At 46.2% G+C, this 25,153-nt stretch overlaps 1 protein-coding gene across 2 annotated transcripts in view; it reads left to right on the top strand.

The window, feature by feature from the left end:
- The window catches only part of Ube4b (ubiquitination factor E4B), a 99,204-nt gene that overhangs the window by 53,509 nt on the left and 20,542 nt on the right, over positions 1 to 25,153 (top strand). For both annotated transcript variants that reach the window (XM_060379056.1, XM_021636209.2), the window contains 13 exons: positions 949 to 1,090; positions 2,508 to 2,608; positions 4,911 to 5,025; positions 6,993 to 7,076; positions 11,764 to 11,820; positions 12,560 to 12,676; positions 12,754 to 12,852; positions 13,689 to 13,802; positions 15,175 to 15,373; positions 17,041 to 17,179; positions 21,733 to 21,832; positions 22,796 to 22,923; positions 23,573 to 23,671. In XM_060379056.1, coding sequence (XP_060235039.1) covers positions 949 to 1,090; positions 2,508 to 2,608; positions 4,911 to 5,025; positions 6,993 to 7,076; positions 11,764 to 11,820; positions 12,560 to 12,676; positions 12,754 to 12,852; positions 13,689 to 13,802; positions 15,175 to 15,373; positions 17,041 to 17,179; positions 21,733 to 21,832; positions 22,796 to 22,923; positions 23,573 to 23,671 — 1,494 coding nt within the window. The remainder of the gene's footprint in view (positions 1 to 948; positions 1,091 to 2,507; positions 2,609 to 4,910; positions 5,026 to 6,992; positions 7,077 to 11,763; positions 11,821 to 12,559; positions 12,677 to 12,753; positions 12,853 to 13,688; positions 13,803 to 15,174; positions 15,374 to 17,040; positions 17,180 to 21,732; positions 21,833 to 22,795; positions 22,924 to 23,572; positions 23,672 to 25,153) is intronic.

Consider the following 25,153-nt stretch of genomic DNA (forward strand, 5'->3'; position numbering starts at 1 on the left):
AGAGACATGTCTGGCAGGGTCCTCGTGTTCTTCCCATATTTATCATCTTGTATATTTTCCCTAACTTTTCCCTTTTATTTTAGAATTTCTTGCTTCTTCCTCTGTGTTAATCTCTTTGTGATTTTTGTGCTAAATATAAACACAGAAATCAGTGTGGTAATGAAACACCCAGTTTGGTTTGTGATGGGTTGAGGTTAACCTCCACTTTGTTCAGTATGCTTGGACCTCACCGTTGTGATGTTTGGCCTTTGGGTGGGACTAGTTAGTACAAGTAGTACCATCGTTCCACACTGCCCCCTGCAGGCGTGGTGGGGGTTCTGGTTGTAGGGTTAACAAGCTATCCTGGGACTACGCCCCGGCAGCTTACTCCTCGCACAAGATTTTTGTTTTCAGTGTTCTACTTCTCCTTGTTCACTGAAAGTTTTGAAAACTCAATAGCAAAAACTTTCCTATCTCCGTCCAAGTTGTTGTTTTCTGTAAGTTCTGGCCTGTTGTCAGTGCTGATTGAGGTCTCTTGAGGTCTGTGTGGGCGCCCTGCGGACGGGCGACACTGTCCTAGCGGCCGCCGATAGCGCCCCCTGGAGGCGCAGATTATAGCAGTATCTGGCCGCTCCTGTCTGCCCAAGCGAGGCCGCCCGGTTTGGCACATGAACCTGTGGTTGACTCCAGCTGCCCAACACTCAGCAGCGGTTCCTGGCCCCTCTGGTTTGTAACTTGCCATCCGCAGAAAGGCCAGCTCCCTTGACAGGTTAGAAGGTGTTTAACAGAGAGCACCGGTTGGCCTGGGAGCAGACAGAACAGCGGTGAGCTCCATTCTGGCTGCATGGTGTTTTGTGCTTCATCATGGATGCAGGGCTCCTAACAGGCTTCTGCTGCAGCGTGCAAGCTTCTCCCTAGAGATGGTCGTGAGGAGGTAAGCATTGGCAATGTTTTTTCTCTTCTCCAAAGTTTGGGAGCCTCTGGTGGAGCAAGTAACTGGGATTCGTACAGTGACCACTTCACCATTGAAACCTGCAAGGAGACAGACATGCTGAACTACCTCATTGAGTGTTTTGACAGAGTTGGAATAGAGGAAAAAAAAGCACCAAAGGTACTGTGAACTGGGTTTACCAGAAAGCAAACCCTGGTTGTGCATGTGCTAATCCATGGCCCGGGAGCAGCAGCTGTTCATTGGTTAGTCAGTAGTTGTAGAACAGCTGTTAGATACTGGAGCTTAAGCCCTGTCTGTGACAACAGAATCCAGCCCTTATAGGACTCACGTCACCATGGAGAGAGAATGCCGGAGCTCAGCCATGAGTCTGGGTGCCTTGGCTACTCTCCTTTGTCTACGTGGTCCTAATGATTGCTGATTGCATCAGTTTCCCATGGCTAGGACACGACATACAGGAAGCCCAAAGGAGGAAAGGTGTACTGTGCTCACAGATGTTTAAATCCACTGTTTCTGGGGGGTGGTGAACATTGTGGTACGCAGGTGTGGTAGCGCCAAGTTGCTGTTGTCATAGTGTCCAGGAAGCAAGGAAAACCAGGAAGAGTCTTGGATGAGCTATACTGCTCAGTCACACTCTGTTCGACCTGCTTCCTTTTATGAGGCCTTACCTGCCAGTTCTGCTGTGTCAGTCAGTGCATTGCTGAAACCAGAGCCATAGCCCTGTTGACCCCCTTACCTCTCAAAAACACCCATCAGCCGGCAGCTAAGCCAATAACATATGAAGCGTTCCAGGGACATTCTTAAATTGAAACAGTAATGGCCAGTTGCCTGAGGTAGCAGTTATGAAGACATCTGACATTACAGAGCACCAGTGCAATGGACTGCAGGAACCTAGCAGTCTGTGAGCTTGGGTTTTCACAGTTGCCTGGGCAGCCCTGTATGTGTAAGCGATGGCCACAGGGATGAGGCTGTAATTGTACAGAATTATTAAATAACAAGTGTAGGACCAGGCTAACCCCCTTTGAGACAGAGTCTCACTGTGTAGCCTTGGCTGGCCTTGAACTCACTTGCCCCTGGCAGCTGGGATCAGGACAGGCACCACCACGCCCAGCACCTTCTGCTGTCTCCTTCCCTATCTTGTTACTGGCATTTCATGTCTAATTCTGGGCTGACTTTAGAAACTGATTGCCCTGTGTTCGTTTCAAATTTGTGGGTCCTCTTCAGAGATTGTTGTCCTTAATTTTAACAAAAGCAAAGAAATGCTGGGTGGGGTGGTACACACTTACCATCTCTGCACTCTGGGAGTCTGGGGCAGGAGGATTCCTGTGAGTTTGAAGCCAACCTGGGCTAGTATGTGAAAACCTCTGTCTCACAGTATGATATAACTCCCCCAAAAGGAAATGGAGTAAGTGTGCCCCACGGCTCAGCTCTGTCTTCTGACTGACCTCGGTACAGGTGGTGACACATTTGCTGTGCTTTGTCCATTATGAGCATAGGGAGAGGAAAGCAGGCCTTTTTCTAGCCATTGCTCTCCTCCCGTTCTTTGTGTTTTTGTTACCTTGTTGCCTCTCTCCTCTAGATGTGCAGCCAGCCAGCAGTCAGCCAGCTTCTGAGCAACATCCGCTCACAGTGCATTTCCCACACCGCACTAGTGCTGCAAGGTTCCCTCACACAGCCCAGGTACTGTGGACACTTACGGTGTGTGTTTCTGCTGGCGGCGGGGAGGGCCGTGTGCCAGCTGGTTGGCGACACGGTGATCGCCCTGTAACCTGTACAGTGAACGTGTTTGCTTCAGTCGTCAGAGCTCAGGCTGGAGAGAGCTCAGAGGCTAAGAGTGCCAGCTGCTCTTGCTGAGGACATGGTGGCTCGTGGTATCTGTACCTCAGCTCCAAGAGAGCTGAAGCCCTCTTAGGACACTGCATACATGTGGTATGGTACAGAGTCACAAGTGCAGGAGAAGCGGTCTTACCTAAGATAAATACATCCAAGGACATAGGTGTCTTTAGGAGTAAAGATGCCCTTGCCTCCTGGATACTGTGGAAATAAAATGTTTTCTTCATCTTCTAAATACTTATTTCTTAAAAGTTTTGTTTTAAGAGTTCTGTGTACTTCTTGAAATATGTAGACCCAAGGCAGAATATTAGCAATTTAATGTAAAACCTAGTGTTTGAAAATAGTGGATGTTTGTGACAAAGTAATTAGGTTCCATGTGTCTCCACATTAATTTCTGTTACTAGGTATTAGAGAATAGTTGGGGGAAACCAGGTGAAAATAATTTGGAAGTTGGCCAAAGTGCTACAATTTACCTGTTTCAGAAAATTTTGTATAGCCTTTAAGGTTAATGAAAGATTGCATATTTCATTAAAAAAATTTTGGGGGTAGAGGGGGTGGTACAGTCCTTTAATTTCAGCTCTCGGGGAGGCAGAGGCTGATGGATCTTTGTGAGTTTGATCCAGCCTGGTCTACACAGTGAGTTCTCAGACAGCCAAGGCTACACAGAGAAACCCTGTCTCAAAAAACAAAAACAAGACAAAACAATTTTATTTTATATGTATGGGTATTTTACCTGCTTGTGTGTCTATATCACATGCATGCCTGGTAGCCATACAGGCCAGAAGAGGGCATTCCCAGAACTGGAGTTACAGACAGTTGTTAACCTCTATGTGGGTGCTGGGCATTGAACCTAGGTCCTTTGCAAGAGCAGGCAGTGCTCTTAACTACTGACATCACATTCTCCCAGCCCTGTATTTCATGTCTTTCATGAAAAAAAAAATAGCTAAAGGAAAAATGGGGAAAAAATGGATATTTTTTTCATTCTGGTTATTGCCTGTACTATGACCATATATTTCTATAATCTTTTTAAAGTGAAGGAAGACTAGGCTGTATAGTGCCACATGTCTGTAATCCCAGAATTTGGGAGGTTGAGGCAGGATTGCTGAGTTGTTTGAAGCCTCTTTAGGCTCCATAGTAAAACCTTGTCTTTAAGCTCCAAGTAACAAAGCAGGATGTAGTGGCACATGCCTTGAAGCTCAGCACTGGGAAGGCAGAGGCAGGGAGAGCCCTGGATTCAATGCCAGCCTTAAAAATTGAGTTCAGGACAGCCAGGGCTGCGCAGAAAAACTTTTTTTGTTTGTTTGTTGTTTTAAAGACAGGGTTTCACTGGACAGCTCTGGCTGTCCTGGTGGAGCTCACTGTGTAGACCAAGCTAGCCTCGAACTCACAGAGATATATCTGCCTCTGCCTCTTGAGTGCTGGAATTAAAGGCATGTACCCCACCACCAGGTGAAAAACCTTATCTTGAAAAAGCAAACCAAATCAGAAAAACCATAAAACCAAGTAACAAAAGAAAAAGAGTTTGAAAAAGATTACAACTAATCTTTTTTTTTTCCCTCAGTGTGCATTAGACATAAACAAATAAATAAAACAAGTAATTCTTTTTATTATGTAAAAAAATTTAGAAACTTCGGTGTGTGGGCATTTTGCCTGTGTGTGTCGGGGGAGAGTGGGACCACACACATGCCATATGCTTTCGTAGCTCTTGGAGGTCAGAAAAAAGTGTTAGATCTCCTGGAACTGGCATTTAAAACAGTGGGGAGCTGCCACAGGGTGCCGGGAACCAAACAGGCCCTCTGCAAGAGCAGCCAGTGCTCTTAAGGACCAGGCCTTCTCTCTGGTCCCCAAAATTCATTTTTACATGCATTTATTATTTGTTTTCCATTGCTGGGGCTTTGTGCATCTAGACAAGTGCTCCATCACTGAAGTACTCCCAGTCTTAAAGCATCATCCAGAAAGATCAGTTGTCTTTGCAGTTTCCACTCACGTCTCATTTAAAGGCCAGATGTCACCAGTGTTAGCAATGGTCGTGCTTTGCATAAGTAATGCTTGTGCAGAGCGTTTGGTGGCTTTTGTGTGTATGTGACTGGGTGGGCTGTGTGGCCGTGGCATTCCACTGCTGCCGTCACAGCCCTTGCTTTTTCTTCAGGTCCTTGCAGCAGCCATCCTTCCTTGTGCCGTACATGCTCTGCAGGAATCTCCCGTACGGCTTCATCCAAGAGCTGGTGAGGACCACGCACCAGGATGAAGAGGTGTTCAAGCAGGTAAGGTTGGGCCAGTTAATACTCTAGCTTTTCGCTAACTGTCTTCATGCTGTCTGGATACACTGTGTCACAGGGGAAGGGAGGAACTCTGGCAGCTCCAGCCCTCCCTTGCTGTGCAGCAGCTGGGGGCTGGAAAGATACTGTCTGCAGTGATACAGCTCCTGGTATAGGTGAGCGAGCTCCAGTGGACAGCCTCTCACCCACGTTTCTGCAGCAGCCCCTAGGTAAACTCAGTGGGTCACAAGACGAGTAAAGGACAGTGAAGGAGGTGGCGTGAACTCCGTTACAGCTGCAGTGCAGATAGGTCTCTGTGGGTCACAGGGAGCTGCTGCTCTCTCGGGCTCGCTGTCCTGAATGCCTTGTCTTTCCTGTGTCACTACAAGTTTCCTTTGGAGAGACATGCTGAAGGAATCAGCTGCTGAGCCTGGGCCTCATCTTACCTTTTTTACGTAAATGTGCCAAATATGACTTCCCAGGTCCTTGACTGGAATTCCCACTTCCTTTAATGTTTGAGTGATGTTGCCCAAAAACAAGCAGGAACAAATGGCAGCTTCAATATAAGACTGAAGATAGTAGCTGAAGCTCCTATCTGCACTGGGAGGTTACTTACTCAGAAATAAAGAATTGTTTGCAATGTGCAGGTCACAGAAATATTAAGATGCAAGCTGTCTCAGTGTGCACAAGTGCTTGCCGCACAGGCCCCATGGCTGCCTGAACGCTGCCCTCCGACCTCCACATTCATGTTCATTCACACATACCCATTTATACACACATAATGCAAACACGAGATTAAATTAAAAAAATATATACTTGATGATGGGAAACTTTTTGTGCTGATTCATTTTTGGCCTGTTTATTATTACTTAAGTTCTTATTTGCATAAGAGAATAATATCACTAAAAAGAGTAAAACCAAAGTATTACTTATAACACATTAAAGCTCATTCAGATGGACAGGTAATGGCATTTATCCGTGTGATTCTAGAACTTGTTTTGCATTCCTGATTGCAGTTTGGCATCTCCTGCCCCCATGCTGAGTGTTACTCCCCATTTTCAGCCTGCTCGTGAAAGCACAAATTACTTCCATCCTGATTACTCGGGTTATGAAGCCAGGATGATCTCCAGAGCTGTGCTGTGTTGATACCTTAAAATGCTGTGGAGGCACGGGTAATCCTGTGTCCTCTCTTGTGTTCAGAGTTCTCCGAGCTGGGATGAGCTTTGCGGCCTGTGGGATTGGTCCAGGTTTCTAGTGGCTTCATACCTTGCTCCCTTTGCAGCTGTGGCTCACGTTGCCAGCTGCCGCGTACTTTCCCCCTTGATGCTGCGGGTCTTGGATGCTAGCCCACTCTTAATCCTGTGGCTCAGTGAGAGGACACTGTGAAGTTTGAAGGTGTGCTGGCCTTAGCAGGGCTTGCCTCGCATATTTGCATGCCCTGCAGTTTCTTGGTCTGGTGACCATATTAATTACACCGTATGTGAAGGTAGAACATTCTTACTAAAAACATTATTTTCAGTTTGAGTATCCATTACTGTCTCCTTGCTCTCAATTAAGTTGAATGGAACAAACAGAAGAAAACAATTTTCTTGAGTATTGGTGGGTTTGAGGAGGGTGTGGAACACTCAGTGTAATTTTCTTATGCATCGTAGGTGTGTGTTAATGAGCAGCGCCGTGCAGAGTGAGGGTGCGGGAGTCCACAGTGAGGCAGGACCCCGCACAGCCCGGGGCTGCTGCTGGGTGTTGGTGCTCTCAGCATCCTTATCTGGAATGCTGAACTCCATTCCTTTATGCTTAGTCGACTTGATGGACCAGTCAACATTCAAGAATGTGGAATTCCTTCTCTGGAGGACAAGAAAGGTTTCTCTTCAGGGAGGGGAGAGTAGGGGTGCCTGGACCTAGGGACTCAGAGGCTTGTCTGGCATGCTTCATTTCCCTTAAACCTAATGTTTGTGGTTTTCTTTTTCTTACAGATCTTTATCCCCATTTTACAAGGCCTGGCTCTTGCTGCCAAAGAGTGTTCCCTCGATAGCGACTACTTTAAATACCCCCTCATGGTAAAGTCTTGCTCCTTTTTCTTTAAAAGATGCTTGAGTAGATGTTTTTCTTTCAGATCTGTGTTCAACCTTGTTTTCAGTTTTTGTTTGTTTGTTTGAGACAGGGTCTCATGCCTTTCAGGCTGAAGATGACCCGTGACATATGATCCTCCTGCTTCTACCTTTCAAGTGCTGAAATCCCAGGTGTAGATGTAAAACCTGAGTGCTTGTGGAGGCCGGGTTGAGTGTGGCTGTGTCCTGGGCAGCGGGAGACCCTTGTGTAGGCCAGATTGAGTGTGGCTGTGTCCTGGGCAGCAGGAGACCCTTGTGTAGGCCAGATTGAGTGTGGCTGTGTCCTGAGCCACCTGAGTGTGTTGGCGGCCTTCTATACCGCACCCCTGCCAGTCCTACACAGCCGTGCGTGAGGCACTGGTTCAGATCTGTTTTGCCACACTGGGCCGCTAGCACAAAGGACTGTTGGGGCCATCTTGCTAATTTTTAGAATAGCAAACAAACCATACTTTGGGATTTAAAAATCAAACAAACAAAAGTTTGGTGAGCTCTCCTCTGATTTGTACATGCATCTGTACCCCCTCCCACATACACAGTAACAGTAAGAGGAAAGATGTGATCAAATTGGGGCTGCTGAGGTAGCTCAGCAGACAAGAATGTTGGCTACTGTTCTGCAGAACTGAAGTTTGGTTTGCAGAACTACCGGTGTCTCCAACTCCAGGGGATTTGCCCCCGCCTGGCATACACACTACCTGCACTCAGCAGGCATATACATACACATACACAAATAAAAATAAAATGCATCTTAAAAAATCTCTAATGAAGTCACCTTAATATCTTCTTATGTAGCCCAAGGTGGCCTTGTACCAGGGCCCTCCTTCAGTCTCCTGAGTGCTAAGATTGCTGCTTTGTGATGTCATGCCTGACTGGGACAAAATCTTTTTATTGGGCCAGAGAGATGGCTCAGCAGGTTAAAATACTTGCCACACGAGCTTATGACCTGCGTGTGCTTCCTGTGAGTCCACATAAAAAGACAGGTGTTGTGCTGGCTCATGTTTGTTGTCCCCGTGTATCTAGGGAAACGTAAGGGCCAGGTACAGGATAATGGGCTGCAAGCTCGTGGGCTGGCATCAGCAAAACAGTAGCAGAAGTAGGAGATTCTGCCCCAAAACAGGGTGGAAGGCAATAAGCAACTGCTGAAAAGTTTCATTCTGACTTCCAAATATGGGCTGTGGCATGTGTGTGCCTGCTGGTGTGTACATGTGAGCATCTACATGTGTGCGCACATGCACAAACACACTATGTGAGCAATATTTTTAAATGAAATAACCTGTTAGCAGAGGCTGGGGGTTGAGTTAGTAATTAAAGTAGTTTCCCGGTAAGCAGAAGACTGGACTTGTTCTAGCCTTGAGAGGTGGAGACAGAGGATCCCTGGACCAGCCTAGCTAGAGGCTAGCCGTTGTCAAGAGCTGGTAGTGAGATGGAGCCGTGCTGCTTCAGTGAGACTAGGATGAAAGGTTGAGGAAGCTTTCCAGCATCAGTCCATCCCTCCCCTATGAATACACGTGTGTATCACACATCCAGTCACCGTGCATACCACACCTACATAAAAATAATTACTCTGGTAAGATGGAAGGGCAGTGCTGTTCCCTGTGGAGTACTTTAGTAAGAGTCTTCAGCCATGTTCTGACCAAGGACTCTACTGTTGTAAAACTGTGCTGTGCCTATGAGAGGCGTGGCCCGCAACTGAATCCCTCGTTCAGCAGGCTGCGGCACATGGACCACTGAGTCTGAGGCCAGCCTCATCTACAAAGGGAATTCCAGAGCAACCAGAGCTCTGTAGTGAGACCCTGTCTCAAAATATGAAAAACCAAAAATAAACAACAACAACAAAAATGAGAGGCTCATTTCTGTTTGGAATTTGCTTCTTTGAAACTTTGGGAGATGAAAGTCTTCAGGTATTTCTATTTGTTGTAGGATTATACCAGGAAAAATGTCAAAACTTGGGACACATTCACTCCATATATGTTTGCAGCTTTGTATAGATTTAGGCCATAAAGAAGGTGAAACTTTAAATTGCGTTTGTTTCTTCACTCGTTCTATTGATTTAATTTTCGTTATGCTGGTAACTCACTGTTTCCTGGGGGTGTGCCCTGTACCTCGCCCCAGGTCACAGGCGCTCCTGGGACAAACTCTCTTCCCTTAGGGTGTTCATAATTTGGGGGAGAAAGTTGTACCATAGCAAGACCTCCTCACAGTTCTGCTGTGACAGATGCTTAGACAGGGGGCAAAAGGTCTACTGTTAGAAAAATCAACACTCTCAAAAAGCCAAAAGCAAACATAAATGGGCAGTGATGGTGCACACCCTTAGTCCCAGTGCTCGGGAGGCAGAGGCAGGAGGATCTCTGAGTTCATGGCCAGCCTAGTCTACAGAGCAAGTTCCAGGACAGCCAGATCTACACAGAGAAACCCTGTCTTAAAAAACAAATAAACAGAAAAATCTAAACTGTCATGTCATTAACAAGGTAAAGTTCATAGCAACGCTGGCAACGAGAGGCAGCTTGAGCCGGGTGTGCTGGCTGACAGTGACCCTGGCTGTTGGAAATCTGAGGCAAGAAAGTGAGTCATGAATTGAAGGCCAGCCTTGGCTACAGAGTGAAAAATGTTTAAAAACAAAACATAAAGTCAGGTGTATTAGTGCACCTGTGAACCTCTAGCAGAGCAGGAGGTTCAGGAGCTCAAGGTCACCAACATCTACAGAGTGTGTGAGGTCATCCTGGGTACGTGAAGTCCTGCCAGAGCCTGCTGTGCTGTGGCTCAGCAGGGAGGCAGGGTGGGACCTCACAGTAAGTCCCAGACAAGCCTGGGCTACACAGTAAGAGCCTAGACAAGATGGGTGGGTGGATGGATGGATGGGTGGATGGATGGATGGATGGATGGATGGATGGATGGATAGATGGATGGATGGATAGATCTGGATGGATGGATGGATGGATAGATCTGGATGGATGGATGGATAGATAGATAGATAGATAGATAATGACTGATAGGTAGGTAGGTAGATAAATAAGATAAATTAAATTTCGAGAGTAGATGAAGAGAAAAATTGAACCAGTGTGAACCTATTGCACCCATGTTATTAGGTTTCTTAAAAACTATGTGTATGGCACGCAGAAGGCCGAGCAGAGTGGGATGGCTGAGGCTTCAGCTGGGAGGTTTTCAGGCAGTGCTGATCACACCCTCACTGTTATGTAAATACTCCTTTGAAACTGTTGCCTTTTTGGTCCTCGTCAAAATTAGTTCAGTGTTTCAGGGAAGAGAATTTAGTGACAGATATCAACAAAGTGCCCTTCGTGAAAGACAGAAGCATCCTTTGTGGTAGAAAGTGATTTAATTTGGGGCCTGCTGTTGATGCTAGTACAATACTGAGGGTGCGCGGAGAGGGAGGGAGGAGAGAGAAGGAGATGGGTGAGACAAGGCCAGAAGAGGAAGACTGCTGGATCTGGCTCAGACATAAGGGAATTATTGGTGACCTCTTAGTTTGTCCCATGCTGTAATCAGCAGAGGGTTGTTCTCTATGCTGGTGCACTGGGCATGTGGCACATGCCTACAAGTCCCAGGACGGAGGAGGTTAAGGCAGGAGAGGTGAGAGTTCTGGGAGGAAAACACACATGCACCCCACAGCGATAACAACGCCAACAATAAGTAACCGTGATGCTGTCTGGCCTTTTCCTTAACTTGTGGGCAGGGTTACCTGGTGTTGGATTGTCTCCGGCTTTCCCCGTGGTGTTGATGTGATATCCTCGGTAAAGAGAACTTAAGCTTCCCGGTAGCTCCCCACATCAGTGACCAAAGCTCTGACTGAGTCACATATTCAGCGTGGCTTGATGGACTTGGACTAGACTGTTAGTCATGACTGTCTAGTACGGAATGACAGCCGCACTGAAGAAGTTTCTGCACCTGCCTGGGAGCCACGTCACATCACCCTTGAGTGTGTCGGCTATCTTCTTGGGTCCAGAGTAAACCCTGGGTGATGCTGGCAGGGCTAGCACGCACCGTCTATGCTGCAAATCTTAAGAAATGATATGAAGCAAAACTCAGTTCTAAAAACTAAGTGCACATCTGGAAAGCAGTTCACCAGGACATCAAAGGGCATGTTGTCTGCAAGTGTAGGCCAGGGACTCCTGTCTCAGCTCTGTAGCTGTCCTTTAAGTGCCTTTCATTTTCAACTTAAATACTCTTTCATGCAATGTATTTTGCTTATGTTTTCCCCTCCCACAAAGGTTTTTGTTTTGTTTGACACAGAATTTCACTATGTAGCCCTGGCTGCCCTGGAACTTTGAAGAGCAGGCTGGCCTCATACTCACAGAGATCCACCTGCCTGTGCCTCCAGAGTACTGGGATTAAAGGTGCACACCAAGCCATCTAGGCAGGGTTAGGTTTTGTTGTGGTTTGGTTTGTTTGTTTGTTTCTCTCTCTCTCTCTCTCTTTCAGTGCACCTTTATTTAGCTTTAGGTTTTGTTGTTTGTTTTTGTTTTGATTTCTTGCTGTGCACATGCACCTATTTGTTTGTTTGTTTGTTTGTTTAGCTCGGCCAAGCATTTGTGGTGGAAATGAAAGCTGTCCCTTGCTGTCACACCTGGCAGCACTGTGAGACAGAACACAACACAGTGATTCCTTCCTGTCTTACTTCTAGGCACTGGGTGAACTCTGTGAAACCAAGTTTGGGAAGACACACCCTATGTGCAATTTGGTAAGTGCCTGCCTGGTGAGTGTGTACATTGACCTGTCATGTCACAGAAGCCATTTCTAAAGTAAACTCAGCTAAAGACTTCTCTTGAAAGACATTTGGATGTAGGCGGGGGCGCCCTTACTTGTTAAATTGCTATTATATAGGGTTTTCTGTGGTGAAGTGTTTTCTGAGGGTAAGTGCTCTACATCTAGGATAGGGGTGTTGTGGGAAAACGAATGGATCCTTTGAGTAGCAGCAGAATGAGTCTTTTAAATTTGACTCGTGAGTGTCTTGACTTGTTATAGGCGGTTAATGGTTTTGGAGAGAGTCATAGTCCTCAGCAGTGTACCCACTGCCGTAGTCCTGGCACAGCAGTGCAGCCTGCTGAAGTAAACGGTGCCCCCCCCATGCTCACGTAAGTGTCCTTACTTAGAGGCAGTGTGCTGCGCAGAGACCGCGTGAGAACAGCAGGGGAAGAAAGGCTTTGGCGGGAAGGAGAAAGATGATAAGATAGGACAATGGGGAGAAATATGACGAAGTACACAATTGTGAATGAGTAAACAAAATTTTACAAGTGTTTCTTATAAAAAATATGGACGTTGGAGAGTGCCCTGTCTCTGAGGTAGTAAAATATTAAAAGGAATCTGACCTGTTTGTGCCTTGTGTTTTGGGGTGCCGGGTGCCCAGAGCTACCTGTGTAGCTGACTGGTGGGCACTCTGAGCTCCTCAGCACCTGCGCATCCCTCTGTGCTGTGTCTAGGTCGCCTCGCTACCCCTGTGGTTGCCGAAGTCCTTAAGCCCCGGTTCCGGGCGGGAGCTGCAGAGACTCTCCTACTTAGGGGCCTTCTTTAGCTTCTCAGTCTTCGCAGAGGACGATGTGAGTACGCATCTGACAGCGTTCAGCCCTCCCCTGACGGTCGCCTTGTGCTGATGGAGTATTTCCTCTCCTTTCAGGCAAAGGTGGTTGAGAAATACTTCTCAGGGCCTGCCATTACCCTAGAGAACACGCGCGTGGTCAGCCAGTCGCTGCAGCACTACCTGGAGCTGGGACGGGTAGGTGTCCAGGAGGAAGCCAGGAGAGGGCCTCCCCACAAAGAAAGGCCTGCTTCAGAGATGCTTGCTACTAGGCCACTCCCATCTCGGAGGTCAGGCCATTGACAGAGAACACACTCCTTGTAGACCTCACCCCATTACTCTTAGCACTTGCGCTGCTGCTGGGCAGACGTGAAACTGCAGCCCGGCACCTCATGGGGGTCAGTCAAGCTGTCTCCCAGAGACCAAACCCTGGCTCTGCTGTTGCCCTGGGACTGTCGCACCAAAGTGAAAGAAACTATATATGCTCCTTGAAGTAAGCCGTCTAACGTGATTCTTTAAATGTGTTTTCCCAGGGAGTTAAACAGTGGTTCTTGCCTCTATTGAAAAGTATAGTGAGATGGTGAAGGAGCCGACTTTGTAGGTGGGCAGAGCAGACCTGAGTGGGGACTGGAGTGATGTCTGGGGGCCGCGCCTTCTCTGCAGTTTTCCTGTAGCCATGGAAACCATAAGGATGAGCAAGAACTTCTAGTGTGTAGCGTTCTTTGCCGACCCACTGATCCCTAACATACTCAGCATGTCTTCCATGCTGAATTGTAAAAGCGCAGTGCCTAGCTGATCGAGGTTGTGTTGTTCATGGGATGGAAATTTGGTCAACTGTGACTGCTCAGCATCCTCCTGCTGCATGCTGCTGCTCTCTGTTCTTCCTGGACGGACACACCCACGCACGCACGCACGCACACGCACACACACACACACACCGGTTGACTGTGCTTGGGTTCCCTACAAGGAGTGGACTCGGGAAGGAAGGTGGGGAACTATTCTTAAAGTAAAAAAGAAATCAATTGTTTTTTCAGCAAGAGCTTTTCAAGATTTTGCATAGTATTTTGTTAAACGGCGAAACACGAGAGGCGGCGCTCAGTTACATGGCGGCCGTCGTCAATGCCAACATGAAGAAAGCCCAGATGCAGGTAGGAGTCTCCAGAATGCTTTCAGTTACTCATGACACCCGCTTTCCTGATGCAGACTTAACTCAGCACCTCACAGGCTGCGTTCTGGGGCTCAGGAAGACAGCATGGAGGAAGACAGGCAAGCCTCCTGCTGTGTGGAGCCTGAGCGTTCAGGCAGGGCGGAGACATGAAAGCACAGTGTTCCAGACTGTAATAAAGTGCTGCAGGGAAGGTATAGGAGTGGATTTTGATCAGGTAGCAGGGCGGCCTTTTATTAAAGCTTTGGCTGAGTATCCAGTCATTACGAGGCTGAGAAAGGAGCCTTCCTGGTGATAGAGTATTAGAGTAGAATGAGCAGCATCATTGCAAGCCCAACACATGGGCCTTTCTGGCTGGGAGGAATCGGGCAGGTGCACAAGAAAATATGGTCCTGAGTCGGCCAGGGCTTTCAGGTGAAGACTGTGGTAGAATCCGCAGCAGGGGAGAGGTGTCATCGAGAAAATGACAGGGAGCAGGGATGGAAGAACTCCTGGGGATACACTGCGAGCTCTGGAGGAATCCAGTGCTTATGGTAAAAGCCGGAAAATGAAAAATTCTATATTATTATTATTATTAATAGGTACTCAGAAAAAAAGAATAAAATGAAAGTACAGAGAAGAGCAAAAGGCCCAGCGACTTTTGACTGTGGCTAGGATTCTAGTATGTCCAGTCTGTTGATCCTGTCACATGGTGTTGTCATCTATAATGAACACCCTAGAACCACCCAGTCAATTTAACAGAGATCACATGAAAAAAGTTCATCACGCTTTTTGTAAGTTTATAGTTTTATATCTGGCCACATTTACAGCTGGCCCCAGCTACACGTGGTCTGTAGGTTAGCCATACCGGATAGTTACTTCTCTGTGCCTCAGTTTCGTCGTTTGCTAAACGGAGTTAAGAGTGGCAGCTAAGCTGTGCTTCTTATACATAAAGCATTAGACTAGTTGCTAGTGTGTGATCGCTGAGCCACTGTTAGTCACGTGGGACTGGGCTCACTGTTTAAGATGGCGAAGCTGTCACGTGGGCCAAGCACAGCTCATTTGCTGATGTTCTTGCGAAATAAGAAAGAGAAAGAAGCTACACTTACTGCATTTTTATTTACGGGCTTTGATTCTCTGACTGTTTGTTCCTCTCTAAATGTGACTTGTATAGACCCTGGGGTTCCTGCAGAGGTCAGGGAGTACATGACAGTGCATGGGTGGAGCCTTGCTGGGCTGGCACCTGCCAGCTGACTGACACTGATCACCGCTCACCCTGTCACTGGCTTTAGGGCGTGTCCATCTGCTTTCATAGGAAACCGCTCCAGATCTGTGCTTAACGGTTGTTTCACTTGCTTCCCCGGCTTCTGTCACAGGCGGATGATCGGTTGGTGTCTACAGATGGGTTTATGCTGAATCTCCTTTGGGTCCTGCAGCAGCTAAGTACGAAAATCAAGTTAGAAACAGTCGACCCCACTTACATATTCCACCCACGATGTCGGATCACTCTCCCGAATGACGAGACGCGAATAAATGCAACGATGGAGGATGTGAATGAGTGGCTGGCTGAGCTCTGTGAGTGCCGTGTTTGTTGCCGGGTCACCTCTCTTTCATCTGCAGGGCTCTGAGATACACAGTTACAGATAACACAGTGAAGATTCTTCCTGGAATTGCTCAACAGATACATAGACCACATGGGTGGGACTTTATAATATAGTGACTTTATAATATAGATTTTGAGTTATATTGTGATGGTTGAAAATATGACTTTTGGTCATATTTGTGATGATATATGATGATAATAATAATCTTATTTTGGTTTTTTGAGACAGTTTTTCTCTGTGTAGTCCTGGCTGTCCTGGAACTCACTCTGTAGACCAGACTCAGAAATCCATGTGCCTCTGCCTCGGCCTCCCAAGTGCTGGTATTAAAGGCATGTGCCAAGCCCACCTGATGATGATAATCTTGCTTCTTGATGAAATAAAATATATTTGTAATTATAAAAATCAAAATCCTATGTCAATTTTTAAAAACATTTTAAATTATGTGTGGGTTAGGAGGAATTCCTACTTACCTGAAAGTGGAAATGTCATAATCAAATGCACACCTTCCAGAAAAGTAATTACCAAGTGCTCAGCCTTGCTTAGTGCATATCTCTAACCCCAGCACTCAGGAGGCTGAGGGAGGAGAGTCACAAGTTAAAGACTAGCATGAGCTACGTAGCAAGACCCTTCCTTACAAGACCAAGAAAAGAAAGATGCACTTTTTTTTAAAAGATTTTATTTATTTATTATTTACACAATATTCTGTTTGCATGTGTGCCTGCATGCCAGAAGAGGACACCAGATCTCATTATAGATGGTGCTGAGCCACCATGTGGGTGCTGGGAATTGAACTCAGGACCTCTGGAAGAGCAGCCAGTGCTCTTAATTTCTGAGCTTTCTCTCCAGCCCAGAAAGATACTTTTAAATAAATTCTTTTCATCACTCTCTAAGTTCTGGCAATACTTGACATATACCTGTGTGCTAAAGAGGGCACCAAGTCTCATTCTAGATGATTGTGAGCCACCATGTGGTGCTGTGAATTGAACTCAGGACCTCTGGAAGAGCAGCCAGTGCTCTTAACCTCTGAGCCACCTCCCCAGCCCGAATTTGTTTTTCTTACAACATCATATAAGTTTCTAATGTAAAAAAATATTCCTGGAGGCTTAATTGGTGCATCCTTAATCCCAGTACCTAGAGGTAGAGGCAAGCAGATCTCTGTGAGTTCCAGTATAGCCAGAGCTACATAGAGAGACCCTTCTCAAAAAGCAACACAAAAATAAAATTTTGGGGGCTGAGGAGATGGTTCACCCAGTCAGTATAGCACTGCTAGGCAGGCATGAGGGCCTGGGCTCCGCTTCCTAGCAGGCATGTAAAAGCTGGACATGGCAGTACCCAACTGTTACCCTAACACAGGGTGGAAGGACACAGGCTGCTCTTTGTGTCTTTGGCTGTCCAGCCTTGCCAACTGATGATGTCTAAGATCAGTGAGATGCCCAGTCTCAAGAATAAGCCGTAGTAAGAGGAAAGTGCCAACCTCACACATGCAAATACAAAACCATGTCCTCACACCACAATCACCACACACAGAAAGTGTTAACCTAGTTTCCTTCAGAACTGGACTTTTCACTTAAGGCTTATAATTGACTTTACCTAAGGATTCATGTTGACTTTTTTTTTTTTTTCCTCTTTTTCTTTTAGATGGAGACCAGCCTCCATTTTCTGAGCCAAAATTCCCTACGGAATGTTTCTTTCTCACCCTGCACGCCCACCACCTCTCTGTTCTGCCTTGTTGTCGTCGCTACATCCGCAGACTCCGAGCCATCCGAGAGCTCAACAGGTATGTGCTATGACCCCTGCTCCCAGGTCTCTGTTCCTGCTGCCTCTTACGCAGTCGACTGTGGTCCGTACATCTGCATCACAGTATGCCGCCTGTGGTCCTTAGAGCGAGTGTGGGAAGTGTGCATCGCAGCATGCTGTCTGCCTCTACTCCCGTGTTGGTGCCTCACCTTCATCCAGTGTTCTGTAGGTGATGAACTGATCCAAAGCTTGATTTCCGAACCCTTGGTGTTCTTTTCTGCATGCACTTACGTAAAAACTGGGTTCCCACTGGGTATGAAAATTACCAGGAACCACTTTCAAGAGATGTACCCTTCCTTCTCTGGACTGTCAAACCCTTTTTTCCCATGGTAATCCAGAGAAACTTGTCATTCCCTTTTTGGCTGTTGTCTGGCTCTGAGGACCCCAGACTCTGGCCTGTGGCCTCAGTTGTCAATCATCAAGTCATTAGCTCCACTGCTGCATCTCTGGATGTTCAGGTTCTCCAAGCAAACAGACATCTCAGGGACATAGAGACGGACATTTGGTGGACAGGCCATTGAAAACTACCTCCGCTTGCTCTGGCTTGGTTGTCAGAGAAACTGTCGTATTGACTGTCTGTAACCGTTCCTTCCTCAGATCGTTTACTCAGTGCTGACTAGATTCTTTAAGGCTTGGTTTCCACATGTGGTATGTTTGTAGATAGCCACAGCACTTTCCTTTTATTTATGGTTCAATTCATTGGCTGTAAATTTTTGAACTAATTGTTTAGATTTTTTTATTTATCTAATTTTATTTGACATGTATGAGTGCTTTTTTCTTTATGTTTTTGTGCACCACATGTGTGCAGTGCCCATGGAGGTCAGAAGATGACAGACATGGAACTGGAGTTTCAGTTGAATGTGCTTCCATTTGGTACTGGGAAATTTACCAAGGTCCCTTGCAAGGCAACAGTGCTGTTAACCCTTGAGCCACCGCTCTAGCACCATGGCTTTAAAATTTATTTTAATTTTATGTATATGCGTGTTTTGCCCACATGTGTGTATGTGCCACGTGCTTGGCTCCCCCAGAAGACAGGAGTTATAGACACTTGTGAGTTGCCATGTTGGTGTTGCAAATGGCCGCTGATCCTCACCAACAACAGTAGTGCTCCTAACCACTGAGCCATCTCTCCAGGCTGCTGGGTTTCTAATACAGCATTAAAGAGAAGTCTGAGACCATTAACAAATGCCCAACATTATGACTACTGTAAAACTTTATTAGTTACACTATGCTTTTTTATAAATACATGCTTATTCATACTAACGGATTAACAGCTAACAACAGTAGAACAATTATACTATAAAAAGCTATGACACTGGGCATGATAGCATACTTGTCTGCTATCTTAGCACTTGTGGAGACAAGTTCAAGGTCTCTTTTGCTATGTTAGTCAGTCTCTCTTTCCTTCTCTCTTTCTCTCCCTTCTTTCTTTCTTTCTTTCTTTCTTTCTTTCTTTCTTTCTTTCTTTCTTTCTTTCTTTCTTTCTTTCTCTTTTTTTCTTTTCTTCCCTTTCTCCTTTTTCCATTTTTTAAGAGTCTAACTTACAGCCCTGGAACAAACTGAAGGCAGAGATCCACGTGCTTCTGCCTCTGGAATGCTGAGATTAAAGGCATGTGCTAGCAGCTCCCATTCTCTCTCTCCCCCGTTCTGTCTTACTGTGCTATGCTGATCATGTCTGACCATGAATTATTGAACCCATGGAAAGCGAAACGACAGATAAAGGAGAAACTTCTTGCGACCTTGAATTGTGTGTAGTCTAGGTAACGAGGAAGACAGGCAGTTTTCTATCATTCAGATTAAATTCCTATGTGCTAAGGGAGTTAGAAGTCTCCTGTGATATTCCCTTCTTTCCCTGTCATCACCATCATCATCATCATCATCACTCCCTACATCTCCCTGTGTAGCCCTGGCTGTCGTGGCACTTGCTGGTTTCGTCTGATGTTAGAAGCAGCTCAGCTTTTCTCATAGCTTTTTGTGTGTGTAATTTTTGACTGTGTAGCCCTGGAACTCAGTTTGTAGCCCAGGCCGGCCTCAGATTCAGACATCCACCTGCTTCTCCCTCCCAAGTGCTGGGGTTAAAGGTGTGCACATCCTAGGCCCTGGAACCTGTGACTGTCACCTTACAGTGATGGTAAAGTGATCTGGCAGACAGAAACAAGGAGCTGATCATCTGGGAGGGGCTGTTGTCATCACAGGGCTTTGCAAGGGGCGAAAGGATCAGAGTAAAGGAAGAGTTGTAATGGTGAAGCAGAGATCAGAGTGATCTGAAGCCAGGAAATAAAGCTTGTTCAGAGCCCTGGCAATCGAGAATAAGCAAGGAAACATGCTCCTTACTGTGGCCTGGGGAAGGCCCTGCCTCTACAGCCCAATCTTGGGCTTTCTTTCTTATCCCTGAATGCAGCAGCACTGGGTTCTTTCTTTGGGATCCTGACCTCAAAGCGAATGGAATAGATCTTGCCACCTTCAGACATCTGCTCCTCCTGCAGTGATTTTGTAGTCTTCCCAAGGCAGTTCCTGCTCTGAGTTATGGTTCTGGAGGTGCTAAAGGGTTGTAGGATATGACAGGACTATTGCGCCTTACCCTGCAAAGGCGAGCTCCTCAAGTAAGGCCATTACAGGAGGTGCCTCTGCCAGCAAGCCATCTTTAAAGATATGAGCCATTTTGGTCCTAACCCTTGCCCTGATTTGCAGGCCCTGGAAGGCTTATGGAATTAGCCTGTGTTGTGTGTTAGTTGTGGTAGACTGTTCTACTTCTTAGCAGCTTGTGGTTCACTGTCTTCTGTCACGAACTTGAGGCTGTCTCGTTTCTTTTCCTGTCCTCATCCAGCCTTGTTATAGGCAAGCACTTTATCCTGAATATATTTGTTTATTTAAATATATTTGTTTAGATTTATTTATTTTATGTATGTGAGTGTTTTGGTTGCATGTATGTCTGTATGTCTGTGTACCACTGGTACTCTTGGAGGTCACATCAGATCCCCTGGAACCGGAGTTACAGATTGTTGGGAGCTACCATGTCAGTGCTGGGAGTTGAACCTGTGTCCTTTGATATAGCATCAGTTGTTCTTGGCCATCCAGTCCTTGATGTGACATCTTTAAAAACTGTTACTTTATTTTGTCCTTTATACTCATGTTCTAATCTCAGACCAAAGAATCCAGTTTTTCTGAGATAAGTAGAAAGGGAAAGTGTTTTATTTTTAACTCTTTAGAATGGCTAAAGGAGGTGATGTTTTGGGTCTGACAGGGAAGCTGCTTCAATCTAGTAGTGGAACCTGTGCCACAGCCTCAGCTCAAACTGCTCTGCCCCTCCCCACAAGGCTTCTGCACATGCCACTGATAGAAGCTCCTCTGCTTCAGTGCGAACTGTCCCTAGTGAGGTCTGAAAGAATACTCACAGCATTGGAGTTAGGGAAGTTGGATGTTCAGACGTTTAACACTGACTCTCTACACAGTGTCATGGGAAAACTATGTACTCCTGAAAAGTGTTTAAAATAGGCAGTGTATTAGGTAATGAAGATCGTCTCTCGATGGATGTTTGAGCAGTCACCTAGAAGGTAACAAGCAAGCCACTGAGAAGAGCCCTCCCTTCGAGGGAAGAAGGAGGTGCTGTTGGCAAAGTGTCATTTTACCTTGGCAGCCAGAACTTTTGTAAGAAAGTTCTCTTTAGCCTGAGAAATCTACAGTGCACTTTGCCTGCGGTGGGGGTGTGGACATTGCCTCTTTCACTGTGCTGACTAACGGCCTAGAGCCTGCAAAGATCTGCCTGCGCCTGCCTCCCAGTCACGCGCCTGCCTCCCAGTCACTTAGGAAGAACACTCCCTGAGCCACATCAGCCATGCGGTGGTGGTGATGTCCTTTAATCCCCCCACTCGGGAGGCAGAGGCAGGCCGCTGTCTGAGTTCCAGGCCTGTGTGATCTACAGAATGGGTTCCAGGATGGCAGGTCCACACAGAGAAACCCTGTTTCAACCCCATCCCCCACCCCACTCCCTGCACACAAAGACACATTACTATTTCCTGAGCAATCAGAGAGAAAAAAATGCTGCCAATTAAACCAGAGCTACTGTACCAGATATGCCCTGGTTTATATTTTGTTTTGTTTAGAAACAGGATCTTACCTTGGCACTCTCTCTGTAGATCAGGCTGGCCTTGAGCCCACAGAGATCTATTTGCCTGCTCCTTTCAAGTACTGAGAATACCTGAGTGTGAAGCTGGGCAGTGGTAGCTCACACCTTTAATCCCAGCACTTGGAAGGCAGAGACAGGCTGATGTCTGAGTTCAAGGTCAGTCTGGTCTACAGAGTTAGTTCCAGGACAGCAAAGACTACACAGAGAAACCCTGTCTCTACACAGAGATACATACATACATACAAACACACATATACATAAATGAATGAATGAGTAAATAAAAAATACTTAAGTGTAGAAGAATTATGTCAGAATATAAAAGAATTACTACAGAGAATCCATGAAAAGATAGACCTGGGTGTTTGCTTTCATTTGATTGTTAGGATCTTTTGTTTTGTTAATTTCAGAACCGTAGAAGATTTGAAAAATAATGAAAGCCAGTGGAAAGATTCCCCACTGGCCACCAGACACCGAGAAATGCTGAAGCGCTGTAAAACACAGCTTAAGGTTTGTACAGTTAATTGGCATGATTATGGACTGGCTTTATAATAGTAATCTTTCCACCAGAATAAGTGCCTTGGGTAAACAGCTTTCTGTCATTATTTCTTCATTGTTCTTTTCCCTCAAGGTAAAATAGGACAATTTAAAATTTGTTGGTACCCTGCATTTTTCTGTATCTAATTATTTAAATCTTAGCAGAGAATGTATGTATGCTTACGCAGTGAATTCTTAGTAAGTGTTCTCTACCCTAGGGTAACCTCCCCACCCTTTCCTAACTTGTGAAAGACCTCCCCACCACACACATGCTGCAGCACACACAAGCACACACTCTCATGACACCTGCACAAGTGCATGTGGTAGTAGAAAGACCTCTTTCACGTACCCCTATGTTCTTCTCTTCTAATTTAAAATGTTCCGCTACATACCACCTAACAGGAACGGCAAAACTCAGCTAAAAATCTTGCTTAGGAAATAGAAGCACACGTGTACGTTTTCTGTGTTTATCTGTGTTTATGTTCAATCCACCGAGTCACAGCGTGGCCTCTGTGAGACTCCCTCTCATGGCCGTCCTCTGGTATTCAGCCTAGTGGGCAGACGCTTTGCTGGTGGGGGGAGGGGTTGCAGTTAAGTGGTGGTGCTGAGATTCGGGTATAATTTGTCTGGCTTTTTTCCACTAACTGTCCTGACACCCAGAGGGCCTTTCTGTTGTCCCCATCCCCATCCGAATCCCTGAGAAATGGTGTCATGACTAACTCAAGCACTGTGTGCTGTCCTCTGTGCTCAGTGGTTTGCATGGCAAAACAGGAAAAAGCAAGACCTTGACACACCAACCGGTGATCTGTATAGTTAGAGAGGACGCTCAGGCCCTAGAACCTAGATTTCTTACCTGCTGGCCCCTCTCCCTGCATAGTCATGCCGAGGGGCCTTGGCTCTAGAATAACCTGAGGGTGGCCACACCTGCTTCCACAGAAACTGGTACGGTGCAAGGCCTGTGCTGACGCTGGCTTACTTGACGAGAGCTTCCTGAGAAGATGTCTGAATTTTTATGGCCTTCTCATTCAGCTGATGCTGCGCATCCTGGACCCTGCATATCCCGAGTGAGTGTGCTCTCCCCTCCTCCGCTGGGTCTCCGCTGCGCCCACTCTTGGGGATTTGTGTTTCAGTTGCTGGGTTGTACTTACACAGGCGATGAGCTATAGTAGTTCCTCATGTGTTTTTAATGGCTTGTCATTTTAAAAGCTTTGATCCAACATTGGATGGCTATAATTGGAAGCACAATACTGCAGATTACAGGCTAGCCAAAGACATTGACATCATTGCTGTTTTAGTTAGGTCTGTTTTATGGGTATTATAAAGCTGCTGGGTTACAGGTATAGATGAAGTTGGCTTGTGCCCCCTCAAAGACTGGGAAAGGTTATATAAAATATATGCATGGCTTCGTGGGCTCAGTTTGATTTGCTCAAAAAGACCAAATATGACCTTTGGATTTTTTTTCCTATTTTAACTACTACCTTAACTCTAGCCAGAAATTGAGACAAGGCAAACACTTTCCACACCAGGCACGCCCAAGCCTCCCTCATCCTTTCTCCACTTCTAAAGGTCACAGTTGTTTGCCAGGGTGCATTTTACACAGTGGTGTCATACAGTAAGGGCTGCTCTTTCCAAAATGAGGTATTCAGATAACAGCCCTTGTAATCAATGTGCCATGATTTCATTTTCTAAGTTTTGCGTTCTTTTCTTCTACAGCGTAACACTGCCTTTACATTCAGATGTCCCCAAGGTGTTTGCAGCCTTGCCTGAGTTTTATGTAGAAGACGTCGCTGAATTTTTATTTTTTATTGTACAGTAAGTACTTCACATGCTCTGTGATCTAACACGAGCTTTGCTCGCACACTGCATGGCGCCATGAGCTGTGTTGTAAACTGTGTTGTCACTGGAGTCTGGGGTCATGTAACTTTCTTTACTCAAAAGATGCTCAGAAATTGGAGAAATAAACTCTGCTTAGCAGCAGCCAATTCAAGTACCTTCTGCAGGACAGGAGCAGGATGAGTGATGGATGGCAAGCCCTCCAAAACCTGAGCTGAGTGATAATTAAATGTGTTCCTGAGAAACGAATGGCCCAGTGAACATCCAAGCCCAAAATAACCACATCTGTGCTTTGAACCAAAAATTTGTCCATTTGTAAGACGGGAGAAGGTGTGGAAAGAAATGGTTTCATCTTATCTAATATTTGGGAGGAGTTAGCTTTTTTGTTTGGATTTTTGTTTTCCTAAAATACTCATTTCAAGGGCTTGAGCCTTCAGTGTCTGGGCCTCTCAGGTACCTGCCTAGCATGTCAAGGCCCTGAATTTGATCCCCCACACCACCAAAAGAAAAGCAAAAACAAAGCCCTTCACTTTTCATTTTGGAACCATGAGAGGCTATTCCTCATCACCGTAACATAGTGGGAACAGTACTGGGTGGCAGAGGGGTGTTTGAAGTCTCATTGCAAGCACCAAAGCAGCATAGGCTCATGGGCCCAAAGTACAAATCACAACCATTTTCCAGCAACAACAAAAATCCAGAATTAAACAGTCAAGTTTTTGTGCTGTTATAAAAGTTGCCCCCCCCCCCCCATCGCCCCAAGCCAAGCATGATGGTGCGCACCTATAATTCCAGCACCTGGAAGTTCAAACAGGAGGACTGTGAGTTGTAGGCCAGCCTGGTCTACATAGTGAGACCCTCACTCAAACAGCAAAAGAACAGAAAAGCTGTCCCCAGACAGGCACAGTCAATAGTGATACATAGAGTTTTGAACAGCAAGAATTTTTTTTTCAAATTTTTATTGGTTCTTTGTGAATTTCACATAACACACCCCAATCCCACTCATCTCCAAGTCCCCTCGAGTCCTCCCTCCAGCCTGAAACTTTCTCCCAGAAGAAAATAGAAAACAAAACTTAAAAAAGTAAATAAACAAGACAAAACATAAAAAAACATCCTGTTTTGGAAGCTGGACCCTGCATATCCCGAGTGATATGTGTTCATTGCAATGAGTCGTTGTTCTGGCCTCTGGCTTCTGCTGCACCATCAGTACTGGACTCTCACCCGGACTCTTCTTGGATATCCTGTTGTTGCCCTGTGTCATGGTCCTGCAGCTTTGGATCTGCAGGACTGGCCCTTTCACAGGCTTAGCAGTTCATAGATGAGGTAGATGTTGAGGGGGGCCTGGATCTGGGCCTGGGTGGTAGGTCGCTGGTCATCCTGCCAGCTCTCTTGTACCCATGCCACATAGCCAGCTCTCCTGTGCTGCCCAGTTGAGGTGCACTGTCCCCCCTCCCAACCTGGAGT

Source organism: Meriones unguiculatus, chromosome 3 (genome assembly GCF_030254825.1).
Source record: "Meriones unguiculatus strain TT.TT164.6M chromosome 3, Bangor_MerUng_6.1, whole genome shotgun sequence".
NCBI lineage: Eukaryota > Metazoa > Chordata > Mammalia > Rodentia > Muridae > Meriones > Meriones unguiculatus.